The sequence below is a fragment of the Anolis carolinensis genome, chromosome 4 (assembly GCF_035594765.1).
Source record: "Anolis carolinensis isolate JA03-04 chromosome 4, rAnoCar3.1.pri, whole genome shotgun sequence".
Classification (NCBI taxonomy): Eukaryota; Metazoa; Chordata; class Lepidosauria; order Squamata; family Dactyloidae; genus Anolis; species Anolis carolinensis.
In genome coordinates, this window is record NC_085844.1 from 29,063,790 (window position 1) to 29,082,337 (window position 18,548).

At 41.7% G+C, this 18,548-nt stretch overlaps 1 protein-coding gene across 1 annotated transcript; it reads right to left on the minus strand.

Moving 5' to 3' along the window:
- Positions 1–305: 305 nt before the first annotated feature.
- erich5 (glutamate rich 5) lies at positions 306–14,069 on the minus strand. The gene is made up of 4 exons (XM_003219503.4): positions 13,746–14,069; positions 7,782–8,411; positions 5,526–5,636; positions 306–794 (listed from the first exon to the last, which is right to left on the minus strand). The coding sequence occupies exons 1-4, from the start codon at positions 13,834–13,836 to the stop codon at positions 775–777; spliced, it is 852 nt and encodes a 283-aa protein (XP_003219551.2). The 5' UTR covers positions 13,837–14,069; the 3' UTR covers positions 306–774.
- Positions 14,070–18,548: the final 4,479 nt, after the last annotated feature.

An 18,548-nucleotide genomic window follows, 5' to 3' on the forward strand; every position in this document is an offset into this window, starting at 1 on the left:
AGATAGCACAGACTGACAGGAGGACTTTGATTGCTTGAATTCTGAATTACAGGTTTGTAAATACTACTTTTTAAAAGTTGCCATCACATTCCAATGACAATGAATTGCAATTTCCTTATCTGCTAGCCAATAATTATGAAAGTGTGCAGAATACAATCATTTCATACTAGTTCTCTTCCTCCAAGTATTTTGATGATTGCAATGACTGTTTTCATTACTTTGGAAAATGTGAAGTCATGGATTTATCTCTAGATTGTACCCAAAACAACAACACAAAGCTCTAACGCTGTTAAGAGTATACAAAATTGAAGATTCATGCAGTAATTTTATTTGTGCAGTTAAATAACTCATGACTGCAAGGTTTCTGTTAGCACTTGACGTTTCTTATCCCTCTTTAGATGATGCACAGTCTTCTGGTGCTATTTAATGTTACCTGCACCGGCTTTTACGCTTAATATTGTTGATAGACTTCCCTAAACTTCCCTTCATGTTCATTAATTTTTCTATTGAAAGGCAAAGTTGTTTTGTGAAATGTAATTTCATTTATGTGTCTGCAGAAGGCACTCTATGGCAAACATGAAGGTTTTATATTGCAGCTCCTCAGCAGTGTCTTGGCAACTTGACTTTCTCAAATAAAATCCTTATAATGTTCTCACTGTGCTCGATTATTGCAGTAAGTCTATATAATAAGCTGTTATAAAAACAGGTTTTCTCAAATTGGAGCATTATGATGATTTGTGCAACCACAGATGAAGTCCATTCAAATGCCTTGAGTCACTCTTCATTAGTAACTTCTGTAAAAAACAAAAAACAAAAAAACAACAACACCAAAATGTTAAATGTGGCAAAGATTATTGATACAAATATCTTTACTGTGTTTGTAGACAAATCACAAGAAATAATTGCTTGTTCTGTTATGTATTGTGCCATAACCATAACACCAACATTGTAACTTTAAATACATTATGTGGAATAAAGGATCAACTGAAAATAGTGGAGAAACGTAGTCAACTTAATGATGTTATAAATATGTGAGGGGAGGTCATAGGGAGGGGGAAGCATTTGCATTTCCAAGTTAGGGTTCAAACCCTGGTCTCGAGTCCCAGTCCATTTATACCACACTGGCTCTTGAGCCAAGTATGACAGCACCAATATCTGCACAGGTTTGAGTTAAGCTGTATCACACTGTAAGGCAGCAATAGATGGCAACAATTAAGGCAGGACCTTAGCATACACTGCCAAAGCACCACAGCTTCAAAGCTTTTACTATGCTAGATATCAAATAGTTTCAATGTATTTGAATTTCATGTAAAACCCTTATACTTTTAACACTTATACTGTAGTTTCAATCTCAAAATGATTTACACCTTATTTTATAACCCATTGAGCTTAATCCACCAAGAGTAAATGTGTTGAATTAGAGAGATGGGCCAAAACTAACAAAATGAAGTTCAACAGAGACAAATGCAAGATACTCCACATAGGAAGAAAAAATGAAATGCAAAGATACAGAATGGGGACACCTGGCTTGATAGAAGTACGTATGGAAAAGATCTTGGAGTCTTCGTGGACAAGTTAAACATGACCCAACAATATCATGTGGCAGCTAAAAAAGTCAATGGGATTTTGGCCTGCATAAATAGGGGTATAATGTCTAGATCCAGGGAAGTCATGCTAACCCTCTATTCTGCCTTGGTCAGACCACACCTAGAATACTGTCAAATTCTGGGCACCGCAATTGAAGGGAGATGTTGACAAGCTGGAATGTGTCCAGAGGAGGTGGACTGAAATGATAATGGGTCTGAAGAACAAGCCCTATGAGGAGTGGCTTAAAGAGCTGGGCATGTTTAGCCTGCAGAAGAGAAGGCTGAGAGGAGACATGATGAGGGCCATGTATCAAGATGTGAGGGGAAGTCATAAGGAGGAGGGAGTAGGCTTGTTTTCTGCTGCCCTGGAGACTGAGATGTGGAACAATGGCTTCAAAGTACAGGAAAGAAGATTTGGTAACTGTGAGAGCTGTTCAGCAATGGAACTCTCTGCCCCAGAGTGTGGTGGAGGCTCCTTCTTTGGAGGCTTTTAAACAGAGGCTGGATGGCCATCTGTCGGAGGTATTTTGAATGCAATTTTCCTGGCAGGGGGGTTGGATTGGATGGCCCATGAGGTCTCTTCCAACTCTGTGATTCTATGATACTACATGATTGTAGTACTACACATTGTACTACATGTTGTAACCTGCCTTAAGCCATGAGGAGAGGTGAGGAAGAAATAAAATTATTACTACTACTACTACTACTACTACTACTACAAAGTTGGTTGGACTAGATGGCCCTAGTGGTCTCTTCCAACTCAATGATTCTATATAGAGACATTGAGCATTCCTTATCTGAAAATCCAAAATATTCCAAAATCATCCAGCTCGATGGCTGAGATAGTGACACCTTTGCTTTCTGATGGTTCAATATACATAAACTTAATTTCATGCACAACATTAATAGAAATATTGTGTATAAAATTAGCTTCAGGCTATATGTATAGGATATATATAAAACATAAATGAATTTTGTATTTAGGCTTGGGTCCTATCCCCAAGACATCTCACATATATGCAAATATTCCAAAATTTGAAAATAATAATAATAATAATAATAATAATAATAATAATAGTAATAATAATAATAATAATACTTATTACCTGCCCCTCCCTATTGCTTGTGGCCAGGTACAATACTTCAGAGAAGGGACACTCTACCTGTATAACATACAATTCCTCTGAAACAAATAATGTATTGTGCATCAAAACATCATTTTCTCTCTGGTGTCATGAAGTAGGCACCCACTGTACCTGCAAGGCTAAACTGAGATGCGTAACAAGCTATTTCATGTCATTTTCTTTCATGGAGTAGGTGGAAAGGGAAAAATTCCAGCTGAGATAAATGGATGGAGGATAAATGGAGCCTTTTCTTGCTATCTATTCTCTTTCTCGTGGTTTCTTGGGTTCCTAGTGGGCTTCAACTGCAGGCAGGACCAAATTTCTCACATTTCCAAAGAAAGGAGCAACACACCCTTCAACATTTCACAGACTGAAAGCAGAGACAGGTAACCATGCAACATCAGAGTGTTGTCAAGAAGACTAAAGTTATTAATTAGGATGAATACACAACCTAGGAGAGGCTGCAGCAGTTTGCTTTGGCCTGAGCTTACTGGAAAGGGCAAAATCTTGCCACTTCTGTACTTTGAACTGAGTACAAGGAGAGATAAATGGAAGAGGAGATAAAAATTAGGACATTTGAAAAGCAGCTGAAAAAGCAGGATGGCACAGAATTAGAGTATTTCCATTTCTGACCAATATTCCTCATAAGGAAAGGATTTATTCCTTTTATTCAAGTGATTGATATTGCTGTAAGAAGTAAGGTGGTTATGGACTGTCCCTACCAAATTGGGACAGTAGGAAAACATGAAGCTATGTCTCCATTCACTGCAACATGGGAAGCACGGGGTACGAGATGCCACTTGAAGCAACAGTGGAACATAGCCGCCTCCTCTCCTTTTATAACCACCTTACTTCTTACAGCAATATCACTCACTTGAATAAAAGGAATAAAACCTTTCCTTATGTGGAATACTGGTCAGAAATGGAAATATCCAAGTGTCAAGATCCTGAGATATTGGGAGGAAAGAAACCTCTCCATATTACTACGTATCTGTGTGTCTTCCTGAATCTATTCACTAATGCTCTCTCATCAAATTTATTTTTCCAATACTATGTTTTCCCCTTGTTGTTCCTCTTTTTCCCCTTCACTTTGCTTTCATCTCAATTTCCTCTATGTTTAGCGCCTTTCTGTTTTTGTAGCTGGAGTGAGGAGGGGCAAGAAACTGCACGCCTAACATTTTATGACTGGCCATCCCATCTCATATAAAACATTTTGTGGTTGTGCCCCCAGTAATGTTTATAAGCCAGAAATGTCCCTGTACATCCCAAAAGGTTGGGCCTTGCTGCTATGCTTTCATTGTCTGCTCTGTGTGTGTGTGTTTTAATCCCAGTTTCCACCATGATGAATATGAGGGCTTCAGTTTCACAGAAAGGAAATCTCTACTCTCAGGTATGACGGAGGTAAATTGAAGAGCTGTAATTTCAGAGTCTGCTTGAGTGATGAACACCTTTGCTCTCCTTTTCATCTGTTCTTCTGTCCCTAATCAACCTGTGCCTTGTTTTGTTTGTCCTCCACACACAGCCACACACAAGCATGGAAGTTAACTCCTGAAACTGACCCATCCCTGTTCCCACTACCAATGAACAAAAGGAGCAGACTGAGAATGGGTAAATCCCTGAGCCATGCCGGTAATCTGATCATTAATAAATCATGTTTGGCAAATAGTAACCGGGAGATAAAAGGGCTTATTTAAGCCTCATTTTTCAAATATATGTCCTTTGAAACCTTTTAGTTGGATGATTGAATTCAGGACTTAGGTTGGTACTGGAGACATCACATTTACCCTGAAAGTAGGGGTCTAATTTTAATAGCAAGCAGGGGAAAGAGGCACAGAGTACCCACACAGCTTTCAATTTGCTTTTGTGGCATCTGTCCCTATCCACATGGATTTGGATCTGGAACTTTACACAAATACAGAAAAATGCAGATGATCATGTCCTTTATTATTTAATGGTGGTAAAGTGAAGATGCATACTTTATCATGTTCACATCACTGCAATTTAATAATATAGGATGTGACGATCTGTGGTCACTGGAAAACACAGATCTGGAGGTCCCACTGTATATTTATATGCACCTGTGCTCTAATTCCAGGCTACACCCAGTTGACAAAAGTTGTTTTTTGCAAGCTATGCAGAAAGCAGAGGAGTTCTGCATTAGTGTATTTAGTTTGATTTTCAAAAGAGGCACATGTTTTCAGAGTCTGGCAAAATTGCTTTTTTTTTTTTACACAATTCCCAGAATTCTTCTATCTATCAGTATAGTCCTTGGGCTGGGGATTTGGGAGCTTTTTTTTTCTGTGTCAGGAGCAACCGGAGTTGCTTCTGGAGTGAGAGAACTGGCCATCTGCAAGGACGTTGCCCAGGGGATGCCCAGATTTTTGATGTTTTTACCATCCTTGTGGGAGGCTTCTCTCATGTCCCCGCATGGAGCTGGAGCTGATAGCGGAAGCTCATCCACACTCTTCCCGGGTGGGATTCGAACCTGGCAGCCTTCAGGTCAGCAACCCAACCTTCAAGTCACAAGGCTTTTTATCCCCTAGGCCACCTAGAGCTGCAAACTGAAACAATAATGTTGGCAAGCTCTGCATTCTTTTTATGAGGTTAGGACATATCCCGACAGGTGTGTGTGCCATGTCTAATTAAACCTTTATTCAAACAAAATCTAAACAAATGCACGGATGAATAGGAAATTACCTACAGAATGTTGTTTAAGCATCTCCTAAGGCAGGAACCACCCAGGATTTGGAAATGAACACTAATGCAACTTTGTGAGCTCCTCATATAGTAGTACTTCACTTCTCCATCAACATACCTATCTCTGTTGCTGCTGAGGCTGTAGCTTCTCCCATTTCTTCTTTTGTTTCAGAGCATTCGCTTACTATCTCACAGTGCTTCTCAGTTTCCATCTTTTCTCCTGTCTCACCTGGAACAGTAACCATAGAGATCAAGGCAGGGAACACTGAAAGAGTATTGGATGCACCAGCACTTTATGGACTACCATTTGGTTTGCCTTATGTTTTCCTTTAAAAACATGGAAAAAGAGACCAAAGCAGCACAAGAGGCATTCAAGAACCTGCAGCAGACATATCTCATCTTGTTGCTGTCCCCTGTTGTCCTTGTCTTTCAGTTTAGTCTGCTAATAATGCATATATTTAAAAAAAAGGAACTTGTAAGTTAACAATCGCATTTCAGAAGCCCATTCTATGAGTTTTGTCTATCTGCAATTGTTGTGTCAGATATGTGGGTCTATGTAAACAGAATTCCTATTCACCCAGGCATTAATCAGTTTGGATGCTGTCCAATTCAAACAACCTTGTTTGCTACAAAGTGCATTTTGCAGAGCTCCTGCCACGTAAATGGTATGAAAACAGTGCAGTAAGATACTCTCAAGGACAACAACTATTGTGCCTCCATGAAACATCTCCAGGGACCCAGGATGGGATGGGGAGCTAATAACCCCTATCCACCAAGAATAAGGCGTTTGAGCTCCCCTTGAAATGATCTGGAAAAAATGGGACCACCCAGACCACTATGTAGCATACATAACTCAAGTGTAGTTCCTTGTGTATTACACTATGTAACATGATTTTTGTTCCTGGGTTATACAGTAAATGTCATTTTGTAATTAGTTCTGTCATAAAAACGTGGACAAAGTGTATCAAACTGGAAAAAAAATCTTGCTGTGGTCTGTACATTGAAAGGTTAAATGGCATATTTTCATCAAGGGAAATTGCAAACCAAGTGCCTAGACTGAAGAAAATAATAGTACTACTCTTAGCCAAAAAAACCCCTGAAGTTTCTTGAGTATAACAATTACCTTCAAAGTAAGTACTGCACAATTAAACAAGAAATAACACTTTCAAACCAGGAGCAGAATTTTTTTCAAATTTTGTTACATAGTGTTATCAATCAGAAGTGTATTAAAGTGATCAAACACTAAGAAATATGAAGACAGCCATTGTCACTGAGGCATCTCAGAAATAATAAAGATTAGAAGGTACATTGAACAGACAAAGGTCGCATTGTAAGAGCCATCATATTTAAGGGTTTTTCAGTGATGGTGAATGAAAAAAGTAATTTGCACTCCTCTTGAAAATACCTGTAAGCAGACAACATTAGTAGCAGCATGTCTGCCAGTGTTGAGCCCTCTAACAATAGAACAAAAGAGTTCCTAAACCTTCATGACCAAAAGCAACATGCTTCCAGTTGCCAAATGTTATGACCAAAGAATATTCAAGTTGCTATCACTTTTTCCTTTCAGTTGGCTTTACAAAAAGCATTTTTAGCCATTGCTGAAGATGAAATTGGACAAGGTAGATGGATTCCTGATCTAGTGCAGCTCTGAAATTCTGAAGTCATTATGTTGCACTAACAGACTGAATCAGAGTGACATAGTTCAGACTACAAATACACAGATGTCAAAGGATTTTGACACAACAATTTGGTATTTAAAACAAGAGCACATTTCTTTCGAAATAATTTTGTGTATCTCCTCCTCCACAGGCATCCACTATCTATTTGCAATCTTATTTAGTATAAATTAGTGGACATTAGAAGGCAGGGAGGAAATACCTGAAATGAGAGTCATGTCAGAAGCGACTTGAGAACATACTGCAAGTCGCTTCTGTTGTGAGAGAATTGGCCGTCTACAGAGACATTGCTCAGGGGACGCCCGGATGTGTTACCATCCTGTTGGGAAGGCTTCTCTCATGTTCCTGCATGATAGAGCTGATAAGCAGGAGCTCATTCCATTCTGCAGATTCGAACCGGCAACCATTAGATCAGCAACCCAACCTTCAGGTCAGCAGTCCAAGGGTACAACAGTTTAACCCATTGCGTCACCGCATGGTAATGAGAATGCAAGGAACCAAGTGTGGTAGGTATCATATTCATAACAGCTCTTCACCCTCTTTATATCTGAAGCAAACATGCTTTCAGTGACTACATTTACCAATCGTATATCCAACCCACTGGGCCCTAAGTTATTTTAATCAAAAATTTATAAATCTCAATGGAATTGACAAACAGTCAGAATCTGTCACACAACCTGCATTCACACAATTATTACCCTCAGTTAGCAGTTCCACTTCATCCGCTTCTAGTTCCTTCACGATTTCTGTCACAAGGGTAACTATTTCCTCTGCCACAGGCTCAGGTGGGTCCTCCTGTGATGACTCAACAGGTTCAGGCGTATTGTTTTGTACAATTTCTGGAGATGATTCAACAGGTTCAGGTGTATTGTTTTGTACAATTTCTGGAGATGATTCAACAGGTTCAGGCGTATTGTTCTGTACAATTTCTGGAGATGATTCAACAGGTTCAGGCATGTTGTTCTCTACAATTTCTGGAGGCAAATTGTTGGCAGCTTCATGGACAGCTAGAGGCTCACTGACCTCTTCTTCCACTGGTTTCACATACTGAAGCTCTCCAGCTTCTATAAAACTGGCAGGGTAAGGCCCGCTGGCATTGAGCTTTTCTTCTACTGCCACCGGCTGTGGTTCTGTGCCCTCCGGATCCACTCTTTGACAGGTGGAAAGGGCACAGTTTGTCAGTCCAGGAATCAAAACATCTGCCACCTCTTTGGCAAGACTCTCACTTTGCTTTCTTCCAGGAGACCCAGGTTCCACTTCGTCAATTGCTCCAAGTTTGGTCTGGTCAGGTATTGTGTCATTCTCATCTGCGATGGGTAAGTTGGCATCTGGTTCAACGATGTTTTGGAAAAGAAATAAAGGGAGGAACAAAATTTATCACAGGTTGTCACTTTAAATAATGTAGTTGTTAGTATTTTCTCCATTTCATCTCCCTCTAAAAACTTTATTCTCCCCTGGTTCTATTATGTGTATATAGCCCTACAGCCCACAAAAATATTTCACATCTGATGATGAGGATTCTAGTCCATAAAATATTATGTCATAATACAGGCAGTTCCCAAGTTATGAACAGGATAGGTTCTTTAGGTTTGTTCTAAAGTTGAATTGGTTTGTGAGTTGGAACAGAAACAAGTCTGAAGTTATAAATCAGTGTAACTTCGTGGCTTATGTTTTGGTGACCTTCATATAGGAATCTAGTGGCCCCCAGGAGACTGATAAGTTTTCTTTGGCTAAAGAGGTTGTGGACTATAGCTTACTTCCTTGAATGAACCAACCAGCATAGCATCTCTTCCTTTAAATATTCCAACAATCTATCTTCACCACAAACCGTTCTGGAAATAACATCCCATGGTGTTCAATAGGTCATTTCCAGGTAAGCAAGGAAATAACTCATTTTTCAAGAAAATTAAAGCAAACACATTTTCAGGCATCTGATTTGAATCCTATGGCAGAGTATAAATTAATCATAATGTTAGATTTAACTAAGAGATACATGTAAAACCTGCACTGTTTTTACTAAGATTGTTCCCAAGTATTGGTATTCCCAAGTGGGTCCATGCTATTTCCAATTACTTCTGTTGAATACTAAAGTGCCACTCTGGTATTGGGGCCAATATCAAATGGCCACCATCCTCCAAATATCAGCATCCTACCTTCCACAAATATCTTGTATAATCATCATAGCAGCTACTGGACAAAGCAGGAAATTAGAATAAAGATTATCATGTTGTAGCCCGAAAACAGAGATGTGGTAGTCTGTGTACAGATATTGCCTCCCTGTTTGTCCCAACTGTCTGAATAAGTTACCAAAGCAAACATAGTTTCTAACACAAATTAATTTTGACAAGCAACTCTTAGCTGTCCTGCAAAAAGTGTTTAGAGCAAAAAAGCCTCTGGGAAAATTAGGTTGTTTATTACAAACATTTCCTGAAAACTGGTTGCCAAGCATAAAAATTGGCCATTTCCACTCCACCTGGTATGATATCACACATCAAGTTGAAACTCAGATGGTTTCATGTCCATTTGAATTTTACATGCATGCTTTGTTATCTCCATTAAAGTGTGTTTATCTCCATTCAGGTTTTGTCAAACATGCACTAAGTTTTAATTATTTCCTATTTTGCTTAAGAACCCCAAAATGAAATGACAGTTTCTTTTACCTGTATTCATACATTTTAATAATTCTTTTCCAGAATTTCTTTGTTGGTTGGTTGAAAAATTAACAGAGTAAGCAAAGAAAGAAATAGATAGATAGATAGATAGATAGATAGATAGATAGATAGATAGATAGATAGACAGGAAGGAAGGAAAGAAGGAAGGAAGGAAGGAACGAAGGAAGGAAGGAAGGAAGAAGGAAGGAAAGAGGAAAAGAGAAAAAAGATAATAAAGGCAAGAACTTTGATATTCAAAACTATAGCCAAAAGAAGGAAAATGTACTATAACCATCACCTGAAGATTCAGCGCAAACCTTAACTAGGAATGATCCATGTTTGATGTATAGCCTCATGTAAAACAGTTGAAACCATTTTTTCTCAAGTTTCTTCTACACTGCTATATAAAATTCAAATTATCTGCTTTGAACCGGATTATATGGCAGTATAGACTCATATAATCCAGTTCAAAGCAGATAATTTGGATTATCTGATTTGATAATCTGGATTATATGGTAGTGTAGAAGGGGCCTGAGCCTCCATCATTAGCAATTTCATGTTATTTGGTCTACATTTCAGTTTATACACCACCATCCAGTCCATCATATACACAAACTGCTACAGCTGGATTGTTTACATAAATAAACATTATGTGAGTTGTGTCACCAATATATCAGTAAGAACTTGTCCCAAATACCCAGACTGGTAGATTTATCAATATGATGAGCTATAATAAGCAAGTATTGGGATGATAGCTTCTCTGTTGTATTTTGCCTCTTTTGCCCCTGAGACCAGAAAAGCAAAGGGGAACAGTGTTAAGCCTTTGCCTTTGTGGTCTGACAGTCTGCTTCCAAGAAGTATTGAATTACAGATCTCAAAACTCCATCCAGCATGACACTGTCTCAGGAAAAGGGGAACACATTTGGAGAGCCCTGGGTTGAGGAAGACATGGCTAGAAATAACCGATGACCATGTATGCACAAAGAAAAAACTGTAAAGAAAGAGGAAAAAGTAAATTCGGACAGCAGAGGACAGGGCTCCTTGGCTCTTTCTGGTGGTGCAGAATGAGAAATTGCACTTTGTCACATAGGAATAAGACAAGTTGCACCTCTAAGAATGTCTCTCTTCTCCTTTTTTTTAAAGCTATAGGGCCTTTCCAGTAAGATTTCTGCCCTGAGCCCCCACATTTCTAGTATTGCAGAGAAAATGTCCTACCTCAGAGGAGCATGCTTTCTCCATCAATGTTTAACATTTACATAAATGATCAGCACTGCCAGAAGGGACAGAGAATTTCATCTATGCTAATGATTGTGCCATCACTGCCCAAGCAGGGAGTTTTGAAATTGTTAAACAGAAGCTCTATGCAGTTTTAGGTGCTTTTACTGCCTAGTACAGGGAAAACCAGCTGATTCCTAATCCATCTAAAGCACAGACGTGTGCTTTTCATCTTAAGAACAGACAAGCACCTTGAACTCTGAGGATTACATGGGAAGGAATCCCACTGGAGCATTGCAGCACACCAAAATACCTGGGAGTCATCCTGGACTGTGCTCTAACTTATAAGAAGCACTGCTTGACTATCAAGCAAAAAGGGGGTACTAGAAACAATGTCATACGAAAGCTGACTGGCACAACCTGGGGATCACAACCAGACACAATGAAGACATCTGCCCTTGCACTTTGCTACTCTGCTGCTGAATATGCATGCCCAGTGTGGAATACATCTCACCATGTTAAAACAGTGGCTGCGGCTCTTATCACAGGATGTCTACGCCCCACACCACTGGAGAAACTATACTGTTTAGCCGGTATTGCACCACCTGGCATCCACTGAGAAGTAGCAGTCAGCAATGAAAAGACCGAGGCAGTGACATCTCCGGCCCATTCCCTGTTCGGATATCAGCCAGCAAGCCAACGCCTTAAATCAAGATCTTCAGAGATACTTGCAGGAATACCTCAGCAAGTGAGAGTCCAAAAATGGCAGGCTAAAACCAGAAACCTCAAGCCATGGCTGATACTGAATGAGAGACTCCCTCCTGGGCACACACAAGACTGGGCGACTTGGAAGGCACTGAGCAGACTGAGTTCTAGCACCACGAAGTGCAGAGCCAACCTTAAGAAATGGGGCCACAGAGTGGAGTCCACCACATGCGAGTGTGGAGAAGAGCAAACCACAGACCACCTATTACAATGTGGTCTGAGCCCTGCCACATGCACAATGGAGGACCTTCTTATAGCAACACTAGAGGCACTCCAAGTGGCCAGCTACTGGTCGAAAGACATTTAGTATAATGCCAAGTTTTTAACTTTGTGTTTTTAAATATATTACAACTGTGCCCTCAGTTTGCTTCTGACACGAAAATAAATAAAAATAAAATGATGAGAAAAATACACTGAAAACTGTTCAGACACTCTTCTACAGATGCTTTCATGCCCATTTGAATCTTATCTTTGTTACTATCTTTACTACTATCTTTGTATTCAAGTTACCTGCACTTAGCTTTAATCAAGCCCCCCCTTAAAACCTGGGAGGGAGGGGAACCAAACCTCAGCCAATAACAAGACCCCACTATGCATCTAAATTCCGAACTGAAGTGTTAACTTAGGACCCTTCTACGCAGCTGTATAAACCAGAATATCAAGGCAGAAACTCCCACAATATCTGCTTTGAACTGGGTTATCTGAGTCCACACTGCCATATATTCCAGTTCAAAGCAGATAATGTGGCCTTTTATTCCGTGTGTGGAAGAGGACTTACTGCTATGACAGAAATTTGAGGGATGAAGGAACTTTTCAAGCAGGGGACAAGCATTCTTGTCCCCCTGAGTCGCCCTGAGTCCCCTGAGGGGTGAGAAGGGTGGGGTAGAAATGATGAAATAAAATGTAATAAATAAAATTCTTATGGAGAGGCAATGCCCTCCTTTGCCCACCACTCCTTTGCATCAGAGGGTGCATCTCGACAATGCAGAATTAATTCAGTTGACACCACTTTCACTGCCATGGATCAATGCTATTGAGGGCCCTTCCACACAGCCCTATATCCCAGAATATCAAGGCAGAAAATCCCATAATATCTGCTTTGAACTGGGTTAATGAACTCAGATAATGTGGGATTTTCTGCCTTGATATTCTGGGATATAGGGCTGTGTGGATGGGGCCTTCCTGCAATGACAGAAATTTGAGGCATGAAGGAACATTTCAAGGAGGGGACACGCATTCTTATGGAGAGGCAATGCCCTCCTTTGCCCACCACTCCTTTGCATCAGAGGGTGCATCTCGACAATGCAGAATTAATGAAGTTTGACACCACTTTCACTGCCATGGATCATTGCTATTGAGGGCCCTTCCACACAGCCCTATATCCCAGAATATCATGGCAGAAAATCCCACAATATCTGCTTTGAACTGGGTTAATGAAGTGGTCATTAACCATATGTGGGACCCATAATGACCCATAATGTGGGATTTAAGGAGCCCCCATGGCAAAGTGTGTTAAAGCACTGAGCTGCAGACCAAAAGGTCCCAGGTTCAAGCCCTGGGAGCGGCGTGAGCAGCCGCTGTTAGCTTCAGCTCCTGCCAACCTAGCAGTTCGAAAGCATGCCAATGTGGGTAGATCAATAGGTACCGCTCCGTCGGGAAGGTAACAGCGCTCCATGCAGTCATGCCGGCACATGACCTTGGAGGTGTCTACGGACAGCGCCGGCTCTTCGGCTTAGAAATGGAGATGAGCACCAACCCCCAGAGTCAGACATGACTGGACTTCACGTCAGGGGAAAACCTTTACCTTTACTAATGTGGGATTTTCTGCCTTGATATTCTGGGATATAGGGCTGTGTGGAAGGGCCCTGAGTCCTGGGATGTGAACTTTGGTGAGGCAGGAGCACTCTTTGGCAGAGAAGGCGAGAGACCTTATGAAACTCAGTTCCACAGCACTGAGCCAGGGCAGTTAAAGAAGCGTCAAACTGCCTCAGTTCTGCAGAGTGTTGATAACACCCTACTTTGGTCACTCACCGCCTTTCTGCAGCCCGTCGGGGTCCGGGATCTTGGAAGCCAGGCGGCTCTTTTCCTTGACGTGGGTCTGAACGCTGCTGGAGCAGCCCATGGCTGGGGGAGAAGAGCGCTCCGAAGGGAAGAAGCGCCGCTCTCTCCCTTCTTTGGGCGAAGGGGCAGCGCGCGTGCACGAGAGAGGGAGGGAGGGAGGCAGTGGGTGAGTGCGCGCGCTCCCTCTCCCTCTCTCTCTCCCTCCCGGGCAGCGGGGCAGGTGGAAAACCTCTCCTCCCGCGCCTGCGCACAAGGCACGCCCGCCTTCTTTTCCCTTATGCCGCACGTGCCGGAGGGGAACTTCCCTCGCGCCGGGGGGAAAGTGTGTTTATCGCTCGCGCTCGGTTGCCAAGGGAACGTCGCACGCGCGCGTTCTCGCATTCTCGCTAGCAATGCTTCCAGCTTTATGGCGTTCTGCTGCTGAGGCATGGATGGGCGGGCAAGCTTGGACTCTGCAGGTGTTTTGGACTGCAACTCCCACCATTCCTAACAGCCTCAGGCCCTTTCCTTTTCCCCCTCAGCCGCTTAATTTTCTGTGCAATTTCATACAACAACCCTATAGTATTCTTGTTTTCAAGTATTTTGTGATGTTTTATATTTATTATTGATGTATTTGGATTGTTGTTTACATGATTTTAATATGCTGTAAGTCGCTTTGGGTCACATGAGGGAGAGAAGCAGGATATAAACAATTGGCAGCCTTAATTATTATCATGTACGCTGGAACTCAATCGACAGACCCAGTTTTTTGAACTGAACACGCCTATCTGTATTTTATAATGTGTTTTATGAATACTGATGTAAGTAAATAATAATTTTTAACTGATTTATATTGCACTGTATAATTTTTATATGTGTGTTCTTTGTAAGCCGCCCTGAGTCCCCTGTTGGGTGAGAAGGGTGGAATATAAATATTGTAATAAATAAATAAAAAATATTTATTATTATTATTTTATTATGACACAGAAAACAAGATAGACATGCTGGATTTCGTTTCACAAAATCACAAGTCAAACACTTCCCAAGTGTCTAGGACTGAGTGATGTATTTTCGGATGATGCGTGCAGATCCCAGTAGGATGGCCTTTTGCAGTTGGCAGATCATGATTTTGTCAATGTCTATTGTTTCCAAATGCCGGCTGAGATCTTTTGGCACGGCACCCAATGTGCCGATCACCACCAGGACCACCTGTACTGGTTTCTGCCAGAGTATTTGAAGTTGAATCTTGAGGTCCTGATAGCGGCTGAGTTTTTCCTGTTGTTTTTCGTCAATGCAACTGTCACCTGGGATGGCAACATCAATGATCCAAACCTTTTTCTTTTCCACAACTGTGATGTCTGGTGTGTTGTGTTCCAGAACTTTGTCAGTCTGGATTTGGAAGTCCCACAGTATCTTTGCATGTTCATTTCCAGTACTTTTGCAGGTTTGTGATCCCATCAGTTCTTTGCTGCTGGGAGGTGGTACTTGAGGCATAAGTTCCAATGAATCATTTGGGCCACATAGTTGTGCCTCTGTTTGTAGTCTGTATGTACGATTTTCTTACAGCAGCTGAGGATATGATCAATGGTTTCTTCGGTTTCCTTGCAGAGTCTGCATTTTGGGTCATCAGCTGATTTTTCTATCTTGACCTTAATTGCAAGATCGCTTTCTCCTGGGCTGCAAGGATCAGGCCTTCTGTCACCTTCTTCAGGGTCCCATCCGGGAACCATAGCCAGGTCTTATCTTCTCCAAGTCTTTATTTATTTATTTATTATTATCATTATTATTATTATTATTATTATTATTTGAAACACAACAAGATGAGTCCATAGCAGACATTCTGCTGGCTGTTGAATTTGACCACACGTCGGACACTTCCCATGTGTCTAGGGCTGTGTGATGTATCGGTGAATAATGCGAGCAGATCCTAGTAAGGTGGCCTTCTGCAGCTGGCAGATGGTAATTTTGTCAGCACCGATTGTGTTTAAGTGCAGGCCAAGGCCTTTAGGCACTGCACCCAGTGTGCCGATCACCACTGGGACCACCTTGACTGGCTTGTGCCAGAGTTTTTCCAATAATAATAAATATTATTATAGCAGACAATTAACACATTCAACTTTCCACATCTTGACTCAGTCATTAATTACAATGGAGACTGTAGTCAAGAAAGGAGACCAAGACAGACTTGGAAGGGCAGTTATGGAGGAATTTGACAAAATCCAGGAGTGTCAAGCTGTATTATTAAATACTAAAGGTTTGCTCCTGCCATTGTATTTCCCACTTCTATTTATATCTGTGAAGGCTGGGCAATGAAGGAAGCTGATATGTATAAGATGTATAAGAAACATAAATGAGACTTAGTTCCCATCTCGAAGATATAGGTATGGTTCTGAAAGCTAGTCAGTGAAGAAAGCTGATACCTATAAGAATCAAGGGAACCGGGACTCAAAAAGATCTTGTCGTGGGTGTCTACTACAGACCTCCGAGTCAGGATGAAGGACTTGATGAAGCCTTCTGTCAACAGCTGACCAAACAGGCACAAAGAAGAGATATAGTAGTCATGGGCGATTTCAATTATCCCGATATCTGCTGGAAAACAAACTCAGCCAAGAGTACAAAGTCCAACAAATTCCTCACTTGCCTTGCAGATAATTTTATGGTCCAGAAGGTAGAAGAGGCAACAAGGGGATCAGCAACTCTTGATCTAATCTTAACAAATGTGGAAGACCTGATCAATACAGTTGAAGTGGTTGGATCCTTAGGGGCAAGTGACCATGTGCTCCTGCAGTTTGCAATACAAAGGAATGCTGAAACTAAGACAAGTCAAACACGCATTCTGGACTTTAAGAGAGCTGACTTCCAAAAAATGAAGGAAGTACTGAGCGGCATTCCATGGACGCCGATATTAAAAAACAAGGGAGTTAAGGATGGATGGGAGTTTTTCAAAAGTGAAATACTCAAGGCGCAAATGCAAACAGTGCCAACAAAGAAGAAAAATAAGACAAGTGCAAAGAAGCCAGAATGGATGTCCAAAGAACTTCTAACTGAGCTAAAGCTCAAAAGTGACATGCACAAGAAGTGGAAAAGGGGAGAAATCACCAAAGAAGAATTCAAACGTATAGCCAACTCCTGTAGGGAAAAGGTTCGCAAGGCTAAAGCGCAAAATGAGCTCAGGCTTGCCAGGGACATAAAAAACAACAAAAAAGGTTTTTTTGCTTATGTTGGTAGAAAAAGGAAGAAAAAGGAGGCGATAGGGCCACTGCAAGGAGTAGATGGGGTGATGGTGACAGGGGATAGGGAAAAGGCAGAACTGCTTAATGCCTTCTTTGCCTCGGTCTTCTCACAAAAAGAAAGCCATCTTCAACCTCAGCAACATGGAATGGACGAAGGATTGGGGTAAATCCAACCCCAAATAGGGAAACAAGTTGTCCAGGAACACCTGGCCACTCTAAACGAATTCAAGTCCCCAGGGCCAGATCAGCTACATCCAAGAGTATTGAAGGAACTAGCGGAAGTTATTTCAGAACCACTGGCAATCATCTTCGAGAGTTCTTGGAGAACAGGAGAAGTCCCAGCAGATTGGAGGAGGGCGAATGTGGTCCCTATCTTCAAGAAGGGAAAAAAGAACGACCCAAACAATTACCGTCCGGTCAGCCTCACATCAATACCAGGCAAGATTCTGGAAAAGATCATTAAGGAAGTGGTCTGCAAACACTTAGAAACAAATGCGGTCATTGCTAATAGTCAACACGGATTTACCAAAAACAAGTCATGCCAGACTAATCTGATCTCTTTTTTCGATAGAGTTACGAGTTGGGTCGATACAGGGAATGCCGTGGATGTAGCATATCTAGATTTCAGTAAGGCCTTCGACAAAGTCCCCCACGACCTTCTGGCAAACAAACTAGTAAAATGTGGGCTAGACAAAACTACGGTTAGGTGGATCTGTAATTGGCTAAGCGAACGAACCCAAAGGGTGCTCACCAATGCGTCGTCTTCATCATGGAAAGAAGTGACAAGTGGAGTGCCGCAGGGCTCCGTCCTGGGCCCGGTTCTGTTCAACATCTTTATTAACGACTTAGACGAAGGGTTAGAAGGCACGATCATCAAGTTTGCAGATGACACCAAACTCGGAGGGATAGCTAACACTCCAGAAGACAGGAGCAGAATTCAAAACGATCTTGACAGACTAGAGAGATGGGCCGAAACTAACAAAATGAAGTTCAACAGGGACAAATGCAAGATACTTCACTTCGGCAGAAAAAATGGAAATCAAAGATACAGAATGGGGGACGCCTGGCTTGACAGCAGTGTGTGCGAAAAAGACCTTGGAGTCCTCGTGGACAACAAGTTAAACATGAGCCTACAATGTGATGCGGCAGCTAAAAAAGCCAATGGGATTTTGGCCTGCATCAATAGGGGAATAACGTCTAGATCCAGGGAAGTCATGCTCCCCCTCTATTCTGCCTTGGTCAGACCACACCTGGAATACTGTGTCCAGTTTTGGGCACCACAGTTGAAGGGAGATGCTGACAAGCTGGAAAGCGTCCAGAGGAGGGCAACTAAAATGATTAAGGGTCTGGAGAACAAGCCCTATGAGGAGAGGCTTAAAGAGCTGGGCATGTTTAGCCTGCAGAAGAGAAGGCTGAGAGGAGACATGATAGCCATGTACAAATATGTGAGGGGAAGTCATAGGGAGGAGGGAGCAAGCTTATTTTCTGCTGCCCTGCAGACTAGGACACGGAACAATGGCTTCAAACTACAGGAAAGGAGATTCCACCTGAACATCAGGAA

Coding starts and splice junctions, on each gene's coding strand:
- erich5 (XM_003219503.4), bottom strand. CDS start 13,836: ATGGGCTGCTCCAGCAGCGTTCAGACCCACGTCAAGGAAAAGAGCCGC. Junction 8,412..13,745: donor CGACGGGCTGCAGAAAGGCG/GTGAGTGACCAA, acceptor TCGTTGAACCAG/ATGCCAACTTACCCATCGCA. Junction 795..5,525: donor CTCAGCAGCAACAGAGATAG/GTATGTTGATGG, acceptor TGTTTTTTACAG/AAGTTACTAATGAAGAGTGA.